Raw genomic sequence first — 19,246 nt, 5'->3', positions numbered from 1 at the left:
ACATGAGGATGCTTTATGCAGGGTTTTGTTTTTTTAACCTAGTAATTAGGCCTACCCATATACCGCATGGGTTTTCCCATAGCCAAAATTTTCAAAATTTATTTTCTCAGAAAACTCTCAGTACCGTGTGTTAGAGAAAGGCTCCAGTGAGGGAGCATCTCTGATGAGTTTGTGGGATCTTGGAAGAATCCTTGGAGGGCTGCCATTGATTTGACAAGGTTTCGGACCTTGGCTGCAGTGAACTACCGCGGTCCCCCCCTCCCCCCCAAAGCAGGCTCAGCCCTGGGGTTGGCAACTGCTCCACAACAGGGTCACGAGGCCCACTAGTCAGTCACCAGGCTCCTCGGCCCCTTGGCCTTCACTCTTAAAGGGGACCCTGATGTAATTCATTGGTAGGACTTCTTGCTGAGGAAAACAAGCAGTGCCTCATTCTTAGCCGTGGCTTCTTCCCGTGAGTACAAGTCTGTTCCATTTATGTGGCCTTTATGTCTCATCAGTTCATGTCCCAGTTGGATGGGCTCCAACACACCCTGTCCTTGTCTGGAACACCCTCTTCCATTCCATATTTATTTTGTCTTTTGAAATCCTCCCCTTGAGCCAAAGCTGTGGGGTCCAGCTACCTTCTTGGATTTTCTCCACATCCAAAGAGAAGGAATTCATACTTGTCTCTAATCCAATCTGATATATGTGAAGGAAAAACTCCCAACAAGGCTTGTCTTTCTGAATTCCCTAGTCCCTGGCTTTTGCTCTTGGCAAGTACACAGTTACTGGTTAGAATAAGTAAATGGATTTTGGAGTAGAGGGGAAAGCAAAGGAATCTAAAATCCTTGGCTCTCTTCCCTGACTTTTCCATCAAACGTTTATTCTATAGTGAGTTCAGTTCTGTAAGGCTAATGTTCCACTACAGCCAACCCTGCCTTCCCCCACACCCCCAAGAAATAGTGAACACTTGAGGATTGCACTACCCTTTATTTCTAGAATGAAAGGTGTCCTGAATCACATCCTGGTTCGCAGTGGTCAAGGCTCCCAGCCCCTCAACAGGAATAGGCATGTTCAGGGAGGCTCACTGGGCAGGTGGCCAAGTTCCCTTTCAAGGGGATATACCATAAAGATGACATTGTCCCAGGGAGGGAGGACAGGGTGATCTGGTCTGACCACTTCAAAGCCCATATAGCTGAAGGCCCGTAGCAGGGCACCTGTGAAAAAAGAACATTTTTTGAGGCTCTATACAACTGTTTCCCTGGATTTGGCTTCTTTAGGGAGTGGCTGAAGGGAAGCCATGTAGTGCAAGCATTAGGGTGGTCTGCTTTGAACTAACAAACCTACACTCCACCCCTGGCTCTAAGGCTTGCTAAGCTTTGTGACACTGTACAAGTTACCTTTTCGGAGATTTAGTTTTCCCATTTATAACATGGTGATCTTCCTCAGAATTTGATTAAATAAGATGATGATCATGAAATGCCTAACAATGATGGTGTACTAAGCTCTTGACCATCTTCTGTCCCATAGAAGCGGGGGAGGAGGAGGGAGGAGGTCGTAGTTTCTGGAACGTGTGCTCCAAGCATCCGGATAAACCCATTCCTGTCTTCCTGGCCCTATACCCAACACTTTCACACTGTAGGTGCTTAATACATTTGAGGTCCTTTCTGTCCTACCAGCTACATGCCTTGAATAGTTCTGTTAATGTCACCAGTGCTTCCTCGGTCTGGCTTCTGAAATCTACCTTCGAGGCTTTCCTCACAATCCAAGTGTAATCTAACAGAGTGCTAGTTGCCTTCATTTCCTTGGAACAGGGGTGGGGATGATGGTGGTTAAATCCCTGAAATGTGTATGAGTGTGATCTTTTTTAAAAAGTTGGGGAAGAGGGTCTCCTACAAAGGAAAAGTTGCTGTCAGCTGCTTCAGCACCATGGGCCAGAAAGGACTGCCAATCCCTACCTCTGTCATTCCGGTTATTTTGGAAGCTTACAAACACCAAGTCCACGTTGGTCTTCTCCTCCACATACTCCAGTGTTGCAGTCAAACTAGGGGCCAGAAAGAGGAATCCTAGTTGATGAAATATTTAGTGAATTCAAAATCCAAACACCTACTTGAGTAGAAGAAACCTCATGGCTTAATTTTTTCCTGACCCAAGCCAGGAAATGAAAGTTGATAAGCTGGTGTTGGTAAATGTTTCTCCGAAGCCCAGGGATTACAACAGGACTGACCTCCATATCCTAGAGGGGCCTGGGGAGAAGGAGCCACTCTAGAAAGACAGTCCGAAGACACATCCTGTTGTTGATCCTCACTTCTGTGTTTCTGAATCGGGGTCCATCAATCTCCCGGGGGGCTCTTCTCCCTTGAAGCCCAGATCCTGGCTCAGCTCATGGGCTTGCCTGCATGCCAGTTCGGTGGTGTGAAAGTATCTAGCTCCTGAATCCACCCTCATGGGTTAGCACACCCACCACCTGATTATGACATGATGAAAGAAGGGACCCTCCTGCCTCTTCCCCGCTCACCCACCCCACTTTCCTATCAGGGCTCAGTCACCTTTCCCAGTTGCCTTGATCCAAGGCCTGATATGGGATATCCAGGAAGAGTCGATGATCACTGAGAAGGCCGTGCCAATGGGTAGAGGTCTGGGGGGTGCGGCGGAAGTGGAAGTCTAACTGTACTGGATCCTGGTGAAGCAGGGGGTCAGTAGCCAGCACCGTCAGGTTCCCAGCCTGGAAAGGGAACAAGAGTAACACAGTCTCCTGTTCTCATCTAGTCCTCAGGTCAGATCTCAGGCCAATTTGGCTGTGTCTGAGGAAGCAAATTTGGGGCTGACCGAATTGGAGCCAAATCCTCACTCTGTCCCTTAGTCCTAGGACCTAATTCTCTATTGTGGAGTTTTCCTTGATACCAATCTGGAAACCAGTCAATGCAGTTGCAGTACCACTGCCTGTTAACCTCACCCGAGGGGTGCACCAACACTTCAGAAACATTTACATCACAGAGCTTTGTGGTTTTTTTTGTTTTTTTTTTTTTTAAGATTTTTAATCACACCCAACATGGGGCTCGAACTCACAACCCCGAGATCAAGAGTCGCATGTTCCACCAACTGAGCCAGCCAGGCACCCCTAGGGAGCTTATTCTTTAAACAATGCCGTGTCATCTGTTTACGGACTCACTGACTGTGCTCTTCCACTTTTTTTACATCATGGGAGTTTTCTCTGAATTCTCGGATTTCTCAGTTAAAATGCAGAGGTCACCCACAGGCATGTTATTGTAGTATGGTACAGGGCCAAGTTGAGGAGTTCTAGGTTCTAGTCCTCTCTTGGCATCGAAACAAGTTTCCGTCCCAGAACTCTTAATTCGTTCTGCTCTTTGTTCCAACCTCATCTTTCCCCATCCTACTTCTCACCACCAGCTCTGTGATCTTGACTTAATATCTCTGGGCCAGAATCCTTGTTTCCAAAGCAAGTAGCTGTTCTGCGTGAGCCTCGAGATCTAAAATTTGTTCTCCAGTTAGCTAATTATGCCCCTTCTCCCTAAGGTGTCATCACAGCAAGCCAGGGGCCGCCCCCGCACAGCATCAGTGTGCAGTCCACTTACCGAGTATAATTCTTTAAGCTGGTCGTGGTCACCCTGCTCAGTGCTTCTGACCCCCTGGAGGCCTGCTGGGGACTCAGGAGCACTGAAGGCAGGAACGGGGCCGGAGTGTCAAGTCCTCCCGTTCCTTATATATGATGCTGGTTAGGAAAAGGGGGCCCAAATTAGTTTACCTCTGCATCTGAGAAGGGGAGGGGTTCATAACTTCCAGGTACATAGGACCAGGCTCTGGCACTATCTTTTGTGGATGAGCCTATCTGCTTCCATTCTCCCAGGCCAGCCAGGTGGGAAAATTTTAAGTTCCATGCCAGCCTTCCATCCTATTTTGCTATTATTATCTCTTGCCACTTGGGAAGTTCCTTCAAATTCTCTTATTTTTCCTGACAGTTTATGTAAACAACTACAAGTAGAGAGGAAAACAAGTACCTTTTATAACAAGGCAGCATCTTCTCCCGGAGGGTGATCCGGTATTTGTAACAGTAAAGGTAATAGGCGTATGGTGACCAGATCGGGTAGAGGTAGTTCCGTGTTTTTCCCCTCTTGATATAAGAAAGGGAGAAGATAGAAGGGCGCAACCTGTTACAAGGCAGTTTCTCAGTTCAGTGCCTCCCTGCGGCAAAGTGAGGTTCAGAGATGAGTGGCAGGGGTTCAGGCAGCCTGGTGTCATTGTGACCCGGTGGGCACTATGACATGGGCAAAGGGTCAGCCCTATGTGACTTCAAGACTCCACTCTGCTGCTCCTCCACCCCACCCAACCCCCTTAACTAAGCCTCCTACTCACCTAGTATGTACTTCATGGCTGTACCAGTGATTTTTTTTTTTTTAATTGTACCAGTACTTTAGCTTCTGTACTGATTGGTGAATAGCCCTGCCTGAACACTTGTTGAGTGCCCTCAACCTGGCCCCTTATTCCAGCGGCACGCGTGCATGTGCGCACACTCATGTAACACACACCACACACATCCCACTTCAGCAACTAAATGGTTGGTGTCTGACACTGTAGGTTTCCAAAGCCCTGATCCAATGCCTGACTTGATTCATTGGTTCTCAGCTCCTATCAACTCAATATTTTTATTGTCATCCCTACCTTTAATAATCCAGGGGTGCTACACATTGTTGAACTTTCTCATTGCGCTGGAGGGTAGAAATTGCAAACTATAAATGCCTTTAGGAGCCAAGACAGCTAATGGAAATTAATGGAGCTGCTGGGTGGGGCTGTAGCAAAATGGAAAGCTCATAAACTAAAATAAGCTGACAACTCAGTTTCATCCAGTTGCAGAAATGCAGACTCAGTGCTTCCAGATGATATGATTTTTCAACATAAAATGGAAAGATAGATTTTTGTGCTAAATTCCTCCAAATTTTTAAAAGGGGTGGTTATTAAAAAATAAAAGCTGTTGATTAAAAAAATCAACATTGTGAGCAAAATTTGATTCTGGGGCCACCAGTTTGAGACCTCTGCATATTCATTCACTCATTTCATTCAACAAATATTTATTGAAGGCCTACTGAAAGCCAGGCAGAATTCTAGGTGCCGAGATCCACCAATAAACGAAGATCCCTGCGTAATGGAACTTAGCTTCTAACAGTGAGAAGACAAAAGAAAACAGTAAACATTGTAAGAAAACTTAGGATGTTCAATGAGAACTGCTATGGAGAAAAGAGCAGGATAAAGGAAGGTCAGGAGGTGAAGGGGGTGGGGCAGGCTGGGGAAACAAATACAGTGATCCAAGTAGGCCTCATTGAAAAGATGGCATTTAATCGAAGACTTAAAGGAAGTGAGGGAGTCAGCCAAGCCAGCATCTGGGGATAAGAGGATTCCATGCCTACGAAACAGTGGATGTAAAAGCCCTGAAGAGAGTGCCCGGTGTTTTCAAGAAACAGCAGGGAGGCTGCGGTGTAAGTTCTGAGGAAAGCAGAAGGTGAGGTCAGAGAGCTAATGGGCCAGATTTGGGAGAGCCTTGTAGACTACAGTGTGAGGAAAGTCACTGTGAAGTTTTGAGTAGAGGAGTGATATGATCTTATCTATGTTTTTTAAAAGATCCTGACTGTTGTGTTGTAAATAAACTGGGGAGCATTAAAGGAGATTTGCCAAGAGACTACTACAGTGATCCAGGAGAAAGATGGTGTCTTATTCCAGGCTGAAGCACTGAAGGTGGTGCGAAGTGGTTGGATTCTGGAAATTGTTTAAAGATAGAACCCCAGGATTTCCTGGAGCATGAGAGAAAGAAGTTGAGTCCAAGAACTGAAAGAAGTTTCCATCAACTGAGATGGGTAAGGTTGCAAGGTGAGACAGTTTGAAGCAGGCTCTAGAGACAGGTTTAGCTTGGAGCATATTAACTTTGAAGTGTCCACTAGACACACAAGAAGAGGAGTAAGCAGGGGCGCCTGGGTGGCTCAGTCCGTTAAGCGTCTGACTTCGGCTCAGGTCATGATTTCACGGTCGGTGGGTTCGAGCCCCGGGTTGGCTCTGTGCTGACAGCTCGGAGCCTGGAGCCTGTTTCAGATTCTGTGTCTCCCTCTCTCTGTGACCCTCCCCTGTTCATGCTCTGTCTCTCTCTGTCTCAAAAATAAATAAACGTTAAAAAAAAATAAAAAATAAATAAAAAAGAAGAGGAGTAAGCAGCAGGCTATTCGAGTTGGGCGAAGTTAGGAGAAGTCTAGGATGGAGAACTTTGGAAGTCATCAAGACTGAAGGAGATCAAAGCGGGGGTGTATACTAAGAAGAGTAAAGATCCAAAGACTGTCCTAGGCAGCACCCTAAGAAGTTTGGAGAAAAGGAGAAACCAGGTAAGGAGACTGTGAAAACTGGTGAAGTAGGAAGAAAACAAAAACAAAACTGGTGTCCTGGAAGCTAAGCGAGGAAAGCGCAATTAGGAGGAGGGACAACGTTTACCGGTCAAACAAGTAAAACAACACGATGCTGAGAGCGCCCTTACACAATCTCCGCTGCCAAAACAGATCCTGCTCATCCCATCTAGATGGTCTTCTCTCGAGGGCTTGAGACCCTCGAACGGTCCAGACTCTACCACAGTTTCCTTTTTCTGTGGCTCATCTCCCTTGTGATTTTGAATTCTTCTTTAAACACGAGCTTAAATACCGCAGGTGTAAAGATTAAGGGTTAGCCTCCTCCCGGGGCTGCCATAGTTTTCCAGAGGATTCCATCCCTCCCCCACTTTTAGGCAGATCTGCAGTAAGGAAAAGGGAAAGCAGCGTCCCTCTTCCCTCAGCATCCGGTTATCACAGAATGCCAGAGCTGGAACCCTCAGAGCTACTGCAGCTAAACCGAAGCCCCCATTTTAAAGCGAAGCCAAGAGGGACACGGTGCCTTTTCCAGCTCCCTCCATGATCTGCCAATAACTACGGGCGTCCCTGCCCCGAGAAGAAACAGGGAAGAGGGGATGAGGCAACGCTGAAGCACGGAGCGTCGACCCAGACCCTGGCTGGGAGGCCGGTCAGACCCGGGCCGGGCCTGCCCCTCGGCTTCGCCTGCGGGAGCAGCGGCGGCTCAGGCGCGCCGCGGGCAGCCGCTGGGGCCTTTCCTGCGCCGGCGCCGGGGGCCTCCTCCGCTCTCCCTCGGCCTGGGAACATGGCGGCGGCTGGGGCGTGGGTGCTGCTGCGAGGAGCCGTCCGGGAGCTGCTGCGGCTGCCGCTCGCGGGGGCCGCCCCCGGCCCGGAGCGCGGCTTCAGCCTCTCTCACAGTCGGGTGAGGCCCAGCTCTGAGCCGTGGCGGTCCTCGCCTCCGGCGGGGCTCTTTACGCCCGAGTATTGTTTCCGAGGGGTTCCGGCCTGAGGGTGGCGGGTTCACATTGTGCCGGCGCCTGAGGGCGCCAGGAGTTTCCCCGGGAGACTCGCTCACCCCCGCTCCCCGACTGCCAGGGCACGGTCATCGTGGAGCGCTGGTGGAAGGTACCGTTGGCTGGAGACGGCCGGAAGCCGCGCCTGCACCGGCGACACCGCGTTTACAAGCTGGTAGAGGACACGAAACACGGGCCCAAAGGCAACCTGGAGCTCATCCTCACCCAGTCGGTGGTAGGTAAGGCCCGGCAAAGGTATCTCCTACCTCAGGCTGGCCCCGTTTGGCGTCAGCTCTTTCCTGCCCTCCCCGCTTAGCTATTTCTCGCCGTTTGTAGAAATGATCTGCTCTGTATTTGAGGAGAGGAAGCCATAAAAAGTACTGTGATTGTGCCATTGGCCTCCTGCATAGAAAAAGGAACGCGAATGGGGCAACTGTGTAGAGGGGAAAGGAGGCCCAACAGCATGTGCTACAATGACTGAAACCCTGTGATGGGACAACTCTCACTTTGTACAGGGAATGTGAAACTTCTAAATCAGGCCGTAAAAAAACTAATTAGAAGTCCCTTAAGTGTTGTTCTTAGTGAGTATTAATATTTTTTCTAGGAGGAATAAGTACTGTGAGAGAATAAGAGGTGCGTCTTTGATCATCGCCTCTTTAGGAGGTCATCTGATCCAGTGTCTGTTCTCCTTGGCAGGACTTGGAGTCCGGGGTGACCTGGTCTCAGTGAAGAAACCTTTGGGCCGGAATCGACTGTTGCCTCAAGGTCTGGCTGTATATGCATCCCCTGAAAACAAGAAACTCTTTGAAGAGGAGAAATTGGTGAGCAGAGGGACTTGGAAGAATAAAACCTTAAGATTTCTTCTAGCAACTTCTTTCCCTTTGATATTTAACTTAAAAACGAAATAGGGATTAGAAGAATAGGAATCCAGAAACCCAGCCTATGTCCAGCATAATAAGAGTTTGATATTTATCATGGACTCATTTTTCTTTTCATTTTTTTCACCTTTAACTTTCTTTTTCTAGCTGAGACAAGAAGGAAAATTAGAGAGGATCCAGACCAGGGCAGGTGAGATGGTGAGTAAAAACATGGAGGAGTTACCAGCCTTTTCCTGAGAGGTTCCTTGATTTCCTTGAAGTATCCTGATTGCAGACACACGTGTAGGAGAAAGGGGAAATGCTTGGCTGCCAAAACTGGTTTTGAGAACTCCTGGGAGATCCTGACTTGTTGGGTGAAGTGCCCTAGCTTATTGAGTAAAGCCCCAACCCAGGTAGTAGGGGACCCATGGAAAAGTGTGAGATGAGGGCTCTGCCTTCATAGATGGACAAGTCACAAAAAACATAAGACACATGAGAAAGTGATCAGTAACTTCAATGCAGTAGATTAGAAGAATGACATGGACCAAAAAGGATTAGAGTGATGGAGAGGGCTTTTCTTCAGATGGGATTAGATTGGCCCTTGTGGGATTAGTAGGCTTTGGATAGGCCAGGAGGGTGGGAAAGGTATTCTTAAGGGAGAAAAAATGTACGTAGATAATTAAAGCACGCTTTAACATAAAAGGTAGACCAGTCTAGCAAAAACAGAGGACTCATACAGGATAATACTTAATACGGGATACATACATACATACATGAGGATAATACTCAATACAGGATAATGTAAAGGGAGTTGGGGTGAGATTTGTAAAACATTTTGAATCCTCGGCTGATGAATTTATATTTCATTCTATAAGCAGAAAGGAATTGTTAATGGGATAGAGGTGGGACTGAAGGGCCAGAAGTATTGGGTTAAAATGGTCTACGAAAGCCATTCTATCCTGGGATGTATCAGTGGTCCCCATTGATAAGTCTAACTTTGACATGGCCTGTTTCTCCTTGCTTAGGAACAACCAGGAATAGGTGATGTTCTCCTTCTTTGTACAGAATCAGCCTTGAGGCAGTAGAAATATTCGCTTTCCTATTCATCTTCTCACCTGTATGCTTGTGAGGCAGACATTGTGCCTCTTTCCTGAATTCAGACCTTGTGCCTCTTGCTAACATGTTTCTTCTCCTTTGATTCCAACTCTAACCTAGCCCCTGTTTATATTTTCTATCAGACAGTGACGTTTCTCAAAAGCTGTCACCTGGAGGTGGGGATGAAAAACAACGTCAAATGGGAACTAAACCCTGAAATAGTTGCCCGCCATTTCTTCAAAAATGTGAGTGTTCCCAAGCACCACTGTCCCTCTGAGGGCAGAAGCTACCCCTGGGAAGGAGGCCCAGGATCGATCCCTTCGTTAGGAAAGGGTGTGATCGTCCAGCTGGAGTTAGGGAAAGTGTTCTTGGTTGCAGGGTTGAGAAAGGGAAATGACTAAAGAGTAAGGGTGGTCAAAATTTGAAGACTGATAGGAAAAGATGGTGGTATCATTTATTTCCTCTCTAGGAAAAACCTGGGAAATGTGACCCACTGTGGAGTTTCTACTCTTGTGTGGAGGAAGTGATTTTGGTCTCAAGCCCTGTTTCTCTTTGGTGGATCCTCCTCCCTTTCTGAGAAATCAGGACTGAGTTTCTCTGCCACTATCTGTGGCGGGTAAACATGGTATCAGCCAGGGTAAACTCAGTTTTATTCATTCCTGTACAGGAAATTCCAGAACCTTTTTTGAGGTTGCCTAGAGTTGCAGCAACATAAACAGAGCTCCTTTTGGCTTTGACTTTTTTGCAGCTTGGTGTTGTGGTTGCCCCACATGCATTAAAGTTACCAGAAGAACCCATTACACAGTGGGGCAAGTACTGGTGTGAGGTGACGGTGAGTATTTCACGTCCTGTCTCCTTTTTCTGGCTGGGTAAAAAGCTTGGTATTAGCTCTTATCTGCCCAACTAACCTCTGAGGATTCCTTTGGTTTTGTGTACAGGTAAATGGACTTGACACTGTGAGGGTACCTATGTCTGTGGTGAACTTTGAGAGGCCCAAGACCAAAAGATACAAGTACTGGTTAGCCCAACAAGCTGCCAAGGGAATGACCCCCACCAGCTCCCAGACTTTCTGAATCTACTCTCCCTCAAAATCAGACGAGCAGAATCAGGGGCCCCTGGAGGGCACAGTCAGTTGAGCATCTGACTTCAGCTCAGGTCATGGTCTCTCGGTTGGTGAGTTCGAGCCCCACATTGAGCTCTGTGCTGTCGGTGCAGAGCCTGCTTTGGATCCTCTGTCCTCCTCTCTCCCTGCCCCTCCCGCATTCACACCCTCTCCCCAAAATGAATAAACAAAAAAGAAGAGCCGAATCAGGAGCAGTGGAGCAATGATGGGCCATCACCCTGATCAACTCCCAGCTCTGACGAAATAGTGGAATTTTACAGAGCATATGGAGACATCAGCCGAAACTGCATGTACACGTTGAATCCTCCGTATTTCCCACCTCTGTCTTGGACTATTACCACATCTGGCCTTACTGGGGTAGTCCTGCTCAGGGAGTACCAGGCTGTAGATTTGATAAGCTGAATATTAACAGATGGAAACAGTCCGGATCTTATTTAGCCTGAAATTCACTGGAACAAATGGAAGAGCTAGTCACTGTCTCCATCACTAGGCTCATTCTCATACAAACTGAACATTTGTATCTCAAGAGGAAATAAAGAGATTGTGTTCTTTTTACTTATTTTTTAGTTTATTACAGTCTTTACAGTTAATTTTATGCAGTTATGATTTAGTACTGCACCTTTATGTCTTTACATTTCTCTCAAGCAAATGGCACCATGTATGGTCTTTACATGTGTGCGTAAGTTTTGATAAATTTTACCTTTTTAATTTTTAGTTTTTTTTAATGTATAGTTGACAACACCATGTTACATCCTCAGGTGTACAGCGTAGTGATTGGATAATTCTATACATTATGCTGTATAGCTACCGTTTGTCACCATGCAGTGCTATTACAAAACCATTGACTAGAGAGATTGTGTTTTTAGATGCTGTTTACCGGGCATGAGTAGACTGGGGGCAGAACTTCCAAGTAGATTGTACTCTTGAGCTACTGGGGTTTGGTGCTAAAAAGGAAGGGAAAATAAAATTCATTTATAGGCTATATCCCGTGGGTGCTATGGGCAAATTACTTAACAAGCTGATATGTCTTAGGTCTTAAAAGTCATTTTTGTTAGGTATATTTATAAAGCTATAAATATGAATAAGCACAATGGATTCTACTTTTCTAAAGGGATCCAAATAAGGCCTAAGGGTAATTGTTGGAGAAAATGAAGCTGCAATGAAAAAAGCTTAAAAAGGGAACTTACTTTGTTTCTGTAACCCTGAAATTTTGAAAAAGATGGCATCTTGGTTTCCAGAGCAAGGTTAAGATATAGGGCTAGTCATTGGGTAATTATGGAACAGGTATCTTGATAGGAGATAAGGGAAGTAGATAATTCTGCCTAAGTTCAAGGTCTACGAGTGGAAAAAAGATCCAACTGTTGACAAATGGATTGTGCTAGTCACTCCAATACAATGTGAGGTCACACAATTTATGACTCTGCTGTCTTTATCAGAAGCTCAGAGAGACTAGTTTGTAACCTAATGTTTGAGCTCACCTACCACTATGAGTCCATCCCAACTGATAGAAGTCTATCATCAGTTGCGCTGAAAACTAGCCAGCCACACACTTGCAGACTCCATAACTCAAGGTGTGTTGAAACTTACGACTGGTGTTGTTTGAAATCTGCCATTTCAATGACCTTCATCCCTACTGTTACTGGTGAAAAGCTCATTTAACACATCTTTCCACACCACCATGTCCCCATCAGAACATCTCTGAAATTGCCTGAGCAACAACCACAACATTCCACACAGCTCGTGTCAAAAGTGTTTAAATATTTGTCATAGTGTAAGTTCCTGGCGAAACAGACTGAATTGGAAATTTGTGTGCAGGAAGTTTATGGTGAAGGGATCTTAGACTGGGTCGACACCTGTGGGGGAGTCCAGGAAGCAGGATTTGGTAGAGGAGGAGGTTAAGCTGGTCTCAACAAAGACCTCGATCAGTCCCTCACACTCAAGCTAGGATGGCTGTGTGGAAATGTGTACTCTTATTGAGGCAAGTGGCCACATACGTACCCCCACATTGGCTAAAAAGGGGCCATGTCCTTGGGTGAGGTGTCTGACTTCGGGAAAAGGCAGCTCCCAAGGGGACTCGGAAGAGCGCCATCCGCATTCTTAGCAGCTTGGGAAATGAGTGCTTCAGTCCTGAAGCGGGGAATCTGGGCAGCACACTAGGTCTTCACTATAGTCCACCTTTCGTGCTGTTCGGATCCATTGTTTCTTGAGTTCTAGAGTGATCCCTTCAGGATTTGATGGGCCTCTTTTCCTGGGAAAACTGGTTAACAGAGGAAGGTCTGGGACAGACCATAGCCCCTGCTGCTGTAACTTACCCTGTCTGCACTGGTACTCATCTCCCTTCTCTACTCCCCATCTAGATTCCTACCCACACCCCCTCAACTTGTACTTCTGGTCCAAATAGGTTACCTGATAAGGTACCTGGTCATATTGCCCTTGCAGGCCATGACTGCATCTGTCCATTATCAGAATTGATACATGTGTCAGAACAGTATTCCCAAGTGTGGAATATGCTGTCTGTAGACCCTAATGAGGTTTGTCAGGCACTGTATTCCCTTCTTGGGAGTGAGATGTGAGAAGTAAAGTTTCTCCTTTACTTTGGAGGGAACATCCTGGCATGGTCCAGACCACTGGACCTCTAAAAACATTACTGGGTATTTGCAGTTTTATGTACCACTACTTGAAGGATGTTTATCCTATCAAGGCCTCTAGTGTACTTGCCATTTCTTGCTCATCCTGTACAATTACCATGATGTCATCAATGAAGTAACATGGTGATCTGTGGAATGTCCATATGGTCCAGGACATATTATGACAGGGTGGGAGGTTTTACATGGTCCAGGTGCAAGACTATTCCTGCTCATCCCAGTAGTGAAAGTACTTTTTATGGTCCTTTCTTACAGAGATGGAAAAGAATATATTGCTCAGATTAATGGCCGCTTATCATGTACCTGCAGCTGTGTTAATCTCTAGCAAAGACACCACATTTAGCATTTAGCACAACAGATACAATTCAAATGACTTGATTGAGATGGCTGTCATCCACTGTCATCCTCCAAGAACTTTCTGATTTTACCAGGGACCAGACTGGTGAATTAAATAGTGTTTTAATGGGCCCACCATCCCTGCATCCTTTAGATCTGCAAGAGGGCCACTACTGTGATAGTTTTTATTATCTTGGCCTGAGATGGTAGCGGCAACTTCAGGAGCTTCGTGTTGGCCTTTCTAACCCTATCATGGTTAGTGTAGTTCTGCCAACTATCAAATATATCCATCTCAGTTACCCATTAAGGACCAGTGAAATGACCGCTGGGTGGATCTATGAACCCAGTAGGACCACTGAGAGCTAGACCTGAGTCTGGAATACATTTGTCACCCCATCCCCATACACTGCCACTCTACCAGGGGGCCATGATGATGCTTCAGATCCATGGACATCAGTATCAGATAAGACCCTGTATACAACAGTTTCTCAAATGGTTGAATGTGCCTCTTTCTCCAGCATGTATTAAGCAAAGGTCGTGAGTCCTTATAGGACCAGGGGAATTATTACCTTGAATGAAGTAATGTGATGATCTGTGGAATGTCCATATGGTCCAGGACATATTATGCTGGACCTGCAAGAGGGTCATGCTGTTTCAAGGTCTTTTGTTCTAGGGGCCTAGCCTCTTACATCAGTTGTTTCCAGCTGAAAAACTGGTTCGGGAAGACTTCTTCCACTGACAGAAATCACCTTCCCATTATAAACAACTAAAAAACCAGACAAAATTATAAAAAATGTTTATGGATATTGAAAAGCAAGTAGTACAGAACTTCATTAAATGAGAAAAGGGAAATAAATGAGATGAGCCCTATGATAGCCTCAGTTTACTGAGAGTTGTGCCCAACTCTTTTTTTTTTTTTTTGACAAAGATACCAAAACAATTCAATGGAGGAAAGACAGCCTTTTCAACAAACGCTAGAGCAATAGGCACAAAATAAAACTTAACCTACATCTAACACCTTATACAAAAATTAACTCAGAATGGCCACGAACCTAGAGATAGTTTCCTGCACTGTGCTGTAGGGAGCATTGCAGAGGGGGGAATCTCAAAGCCAGAGATTAGAGCTGGTGGAGGGTCATGAAGTCCCACCTCCCCTTCCCATGCCAAAGCAGTTCACAGAAAGTTAAAACAGAAGTTTCAATTTTGATTCAATCTCATAACACAAAAATATCTAGGTTCCAATAAAAAGTCATCATGGGTTGCCTGGCTGTCAGAAGAGCCCACGACTCTTGATCTTGGGGTGGTGAGTTCAAACCCCATGTTGGGTGTAGAGAGATTACTTTAAAAAATACAGTTTTGAGGCACCTGGGTGGCTCAGTCGGTTGGGCATCCTACTTCGGCTCAGATCATGATATCACAGTTTGTGGGTTCGAGCCCCACATCAGGCTCTGTGCTGACAGCTCAGAGCCTGGATCCTGCTTTGGACTGTGTGTCTCCCTCTTTCTCTCTGCCCCTTCCCTGCTTGTGCGCTCTCTCTCTCAAATATAAATAAACATTAAAATAAATAAAGTCATTATATATGGGGAGGGGGTCTCTCATCATACCAAGAACCAAGAAGATCTCAAACTGAATGAAAAAAAAACAATCAATAGGTGCCAATACTGAAATGACAACACAGCAGGGCCTAGTCAACATTTATAGAACACTCCACCCAACAGCAGCGGAATAGACCTTTATTATGCTCCAGCAGAACATATACCAAGATAGACCGTAACCTGGACCATAAGACAAATATCAACTGATTTAAAAATGCGGAGTCATACAGAACATGTTCTCTGATGACCATGGACATAAGATAGAAACCAAGAGTAGAAAGAAAGGAGGAAAATCTTATAATACTTCAAAGCTAAATGCACTTCTAAATAATTCATGGGTCAATAAGGAATTCTCAAGGGAAATAAATTTTAAATACATTGAACTGAATAAAAATGAAAACATACCAAACATTGTTGCACACAGCTAAAGCAGTGCTGAGGAAAAATCAAAGCACTAAATGCATACATTTTATCTAAAGTCCCACCTCAAGAACTTAGAAAAAGAAGACCAAAGTAAACTCGAAACAAGCATAAGCAAGGAAATAAAAAAAAATAAGAAAAGGAACAGAAAGCAAAGGAATTTATAAAAGAAAAAAAGAGAAAATCAATGAAAGAGCTAGTTCTTTGAAAAACACCAATAAAATCGACAAACCACTAGCAAGACTGACTAAAAAAAGACACAAACTACAAATATCAGGAAAGAAACATAGCATATCACTAGAAACTTCACAAATATCAAAAGATGACAAGGGAACACTATAAACTCTACATGCATAAATTTGACAAAATGGACCAAATCCTTCGAAAAGCACAAACTACCACAACTGACCCAGGGTGAAACAGATTGTTTGAATAGCCCTATAACAATTAAGGAGAATTAATTCATAAAGATCCGCCCCCCCATGTCCCCCAAAAAAGCTCTCAGGTCCAGATGGTTTCTCTGGAGAATTACCAGATGTTTAAAGAGGAAGTAACGCTAACTTTGTATGATTTCTTCCACAAAATAGGAGGGAATATTTCCCAATTCCTAGTATTACCATGAAAACAAAACAATAGTACAAAAGAAAGTACAAGTCAATATCTCTCATAAATATAACTGCAAAACTCCTTAACAAAGTATCAGCACATAGATTTTATCAAATTGTGGTAAGATTTATATACCATGCTCAACTGGGGTTTATTCCAGGGATGCAAATGTGGCTCAATATTCAAAAGTCAATCTGTGTAATCTACCACAGTAACCCTCCAAAGAAGAAAATTACATGATCATCAATTGATGGAGAGGAATCATTTGGTAAAAGTCTACACCCATTCATGATTAAAAATATATATATTCTCAGAAAAATGGGAGTATGGGGAAACTTCTTCAACTTGACAAAAGCACCTACAAAACGTCTACAGTTAATATTATACTTAATGGTGAAAGTCTGAGCACTTTTCTCCTAAGATCAGGAAAAAGGCAAGTATATCTGTTCTCACTCCTCTTCAACATACTGCTAGTAGTTCTAGACAGTGCAATAAGGCAAGACAAGGAACTAAAAAGCATCAGATGAAAAAAGAAAACTGTCCCCATTTACTGATGACATGATTGTCTATGTCAATCTACAAAAAAATCCTAAAAATAAATTCACACACACACACACACACACACACACACACACACTCATGTGGACACCAAAATTAAAAATACACTTTAAAATTGTTCAAAAATACATAGGTATAAATCTAACAAAACATACGAGATATATATGGTAAAAACTACATGATGTCGATGAAAAAATCAAAGATCTAAATAAATGGAGAGACATACTGTGTTCATGGATCAAAAGACTTGACATAGTAAAGATGTCACTTCTTCCCTATACTGATATGCAGGTTTAATGTAATTACTACCAAAATCCCAATATTTTTTTTTGTAAACATATACAAGATTGTCCTAAAGTTTATGTGGAAGGCAAAGGAACTAGCATAACTTAATGAATCTTGAAAAAGAAGAATAAAGTGTGAGAAATCAGTCTACCCAAATTTTAGATTTATTATATAGCTATAATAATCAATGCTGGGTATCCCTGTAGGTGGAGAGATAAACACATAGATCAATGGAACAGAATACAGATCCCAGAAACAGACTCACAAATGTGCCCAACTCTTTTTTTTTGACAAAGATACCAAAACAATAAAATGGAGGAAGGACAACCTTTTCAACAAAGCTAGAGCAATAGGCACAAAATAAAACTTAACCTACATCTAACACCCTATACAAAATTTAACTCAGAATGGCCACAGACCTAAATATAAACTAAAACTATAAAACTTTTTTTAAAAAAAATAGATAATCTTCAAGATCTATGAATAGACAAATAGTTCTTTTTTTTTTTTTTTTTAAGATTTTTATTTCTAAGTAATCTCTACACCCAATGCAGGGCTCAAACTTACAATGCTGAGATCAAGAGTTGCATGGTCTACCGACTGAGCAGCCCGGCACCCCAAAGAGTTCTTACATTTGATGCCAAATGATCCATAAGAGGGAAAATCAAGAATGTGGACCTCATTAAAATTTAAATATGCTCTTGGAAAGCCCATGTGAAGAGGATGAAAAGACAAGCTACTGGGACACAATATTTGCAAATCATGGATCTAACAAAGGAGCAGTATCTTGAATGTAAAAAGAACTCTCAAACTCAAAGTGAAAAAAATTACAAACAATCTGACCAGAAAATGGGCAAAAGACCTGAACATATTTTATCAAAAAGGGTATATAGAGGGAAAATAAGCACATGAAAAGATATTCAACATAATTAGCCATGAGAGAAATGCAAATTAAAACCACAAATGAGATCTTACTATACACCTATCAAAATGGCTAAAATTAGGGGTGCCTCAGTCGGTTAAGCATCCAAGTTTGGCTCAGGTCATAATCTCACGATTCTGGGTTTGAGCCCTGCCTCGGGCTCTGTGCTGACAGCTCAGAGCCTGGAGCCTGCTTCAGATTCTATGTCTCCTTCTCTCTCTGCCCCTCCCCTGCTCACGCTCTGCCTCTCTCTGTCTCTCAAAAATGAATAAAACATTTAAAAAAAAAATTTAATGGCTAAAATTAAAAACAGATAACACCAAATGCTGGTGAGGATTCAGAGAAACTGGTCAGATGTTCCTGGTAGGAATGCAGGATGGGATAGCCTTTGGAAAAGGCTTTGGCAATTTCTTACAAAGTTACACATGCCCTTACCATTTAACTTAGTAGCCCTGTTCCCAGGCATTTACTAAAGAGAAATGAAAAATTACTAATGATATATTAATGTTCATAGGAACTTTATGACCCCAAATGGAAACATGGCCATCAGCATTACATAAACAACGGAATACTGCTCATCAAGGTAAAGGAACTAATGATACACACTGCACTGATAAATCTAAAAATACACTATGTGAGGGGCACCTGGGTGGCTGGGTCAGTCAAGTGTCCGACTCTTGGTTTCACCTCAGGTCACGATCTCCCAATTTTGTGAGTTCAAACCCCACTCGCACTATGTCTCTCTCAAACTAAATAAATTAATTAAAAATAAATATATAAAGATACGCTATGTGAAAGAAGACAAACACAAAGGACTACATGCTATATGATTCCATTCACACAAAACTCTTGTGACAAAGTATCAGCGGTGGCTAGGAGCCAGACTTTGGATGGGGATTGGACTGCAAAGGGGCATGAGCAGTGGTGGGCTAGTAAATGTTTAACAACCTGCTTTAAGTGGGAAGGAAGCCCTGGTTTGTAGCATTTGCCAATTTCTGTGGTGTAAATACCCCTTCCACTGACAATTTCATGTATCCAGTGTGATGTCATTGAACACTGCGTATGCAAGAGGTGCTAGCTAACAATCAGATCTCATTAGATGTTATAAGTTGGCTCTTCTAGTACCTCACTGGGCATAAGGGAATGTTGTGGGATGATGGAAATGTTACCTATCTTGTGGTGATGGTTAATTTGAAAAACTTACTAAAATGTACGTTTTAAATTGGTGAGTTTTAATGTAAATAAATTATACTTCATTAAAAATCTTTTAATGTTTATTTATTTTGAGAGAGAGAGAGAAAGAGAGAGAATAAGTGGGCAGAGAGGGAGAGAGAAAGACAGAATCTGAAGCAGGCTCCAGACTCTGAGCTGTCAGCGCAGAGCCCGACGAAGAGCTTGAACCCACAAACCATGAGATCATGATCTGAGCCGAAGT

General features: G+C 43.9%; 2 protein-coding genes across 3 annotated transcripts; one reads left to right on the top strand and one right to left on the bottom strand.

Annotated features, from left to right (window-relative positions):
- Positions 1-949: 949 nt before the first annotated feature.
- On the bottom strand, positions 950-4,171 carry OAZ3 (ornithine decarboxylase antizyme 3; the record flags this gene model as incomplete). The annotated part of the gene is given in 6 exon segments (XM_042948645.1): positions 950-1,196; positions 1,938-2,023; positions 2,529-2,704; positions 3,576-3,650; positions 3,652-3,712; positions 3,999-4,171. Coding segments are annotated over 6 exon segments (714 nt in total), but the record flags the coding sequence as incomplete, so codon positions are not given.
- A 2,923-nt stretch (positions 4,172-7,094) lies between these two features.
- Positions 7,095-10,518, top strand: MRPL9 (mitochondrial ribosomal protein L9). 2 transcript variants are annotated; one of them, XM_042953999.1, is made up of 7 exons: positions 7,095-7,278; positions 7,452-7,608; positions 8,066-8,190; positions 8,395-8,445; positions 9,465-9,566; positions 10,070-10,153; positions 10,237-10,324. In XM_042953999.1, exons 1-7 carry the CDS (start codon positions 7,162-7,164, stop codon positions 10,261-10,263), a joined length of 663 nt encoding a protein of 220 aa, XP_042809933.1. In that variant the 5' UTR covers positions 7,095-7,161; the 3' UTR covers positions 10,264-10,324. The 2 variants fall into 2 exon arrangements, with proteins under 2 accessions (XP_042809933.1, XP_042809932.1); XM_042953998.1 differs by having other exon boundaries at positions 7,104-7,278; positions 10,260-10,518.
- The last annotated feature ends 8,728 nt before the right edge of the window (positions 10,519-19,246 follow it).

The sequence above is a fragment of the Panthera leo genome, chromosome C1 (assembly GCF_018350215.1).
Source record: "Panthera leo isolate Ple1 chromosome C1, P.leo_Ple1_pat1.1, whole genome shotgun sequence".
NCBI lineage: Eukaryota > Metazoa > Chordata > Mammalia > Carnivora > Felidae > Panthera > Panthera leo.
This window is presented reverse-complemented; position numbering and strand designations above follow the sequence as displayed.

What these genes read in the sequence shown, in the direction of transcription:
- MRPL9 (XM_042953998.1), top strand. Translation starts at nt 7,162, where the DNA reads ATGGCGGCGGCTGGGGCGTGGGTGCTGCTGCGAGGAGCCGTCCGGGAG. An exon ending in CCTCACCCAGTCGGTGGTAG is followed by an intron (nt 7,609 to 8,065) that starts GTAAGGCCCGGC and finishes TCTCCTTGGCAG; the next exon opens with GACTTGGAGTCCGGGGTGAC. An exon ending in CCCGCCATTTCTTCAAAAAT is followed by an intron (nt 9,567 to 10,069) that starts GTGAGTGTTCCC and finishes ACTTTTTTGCAG; the next exon opens with CTTGGTGTTGTGGTTGCCCC.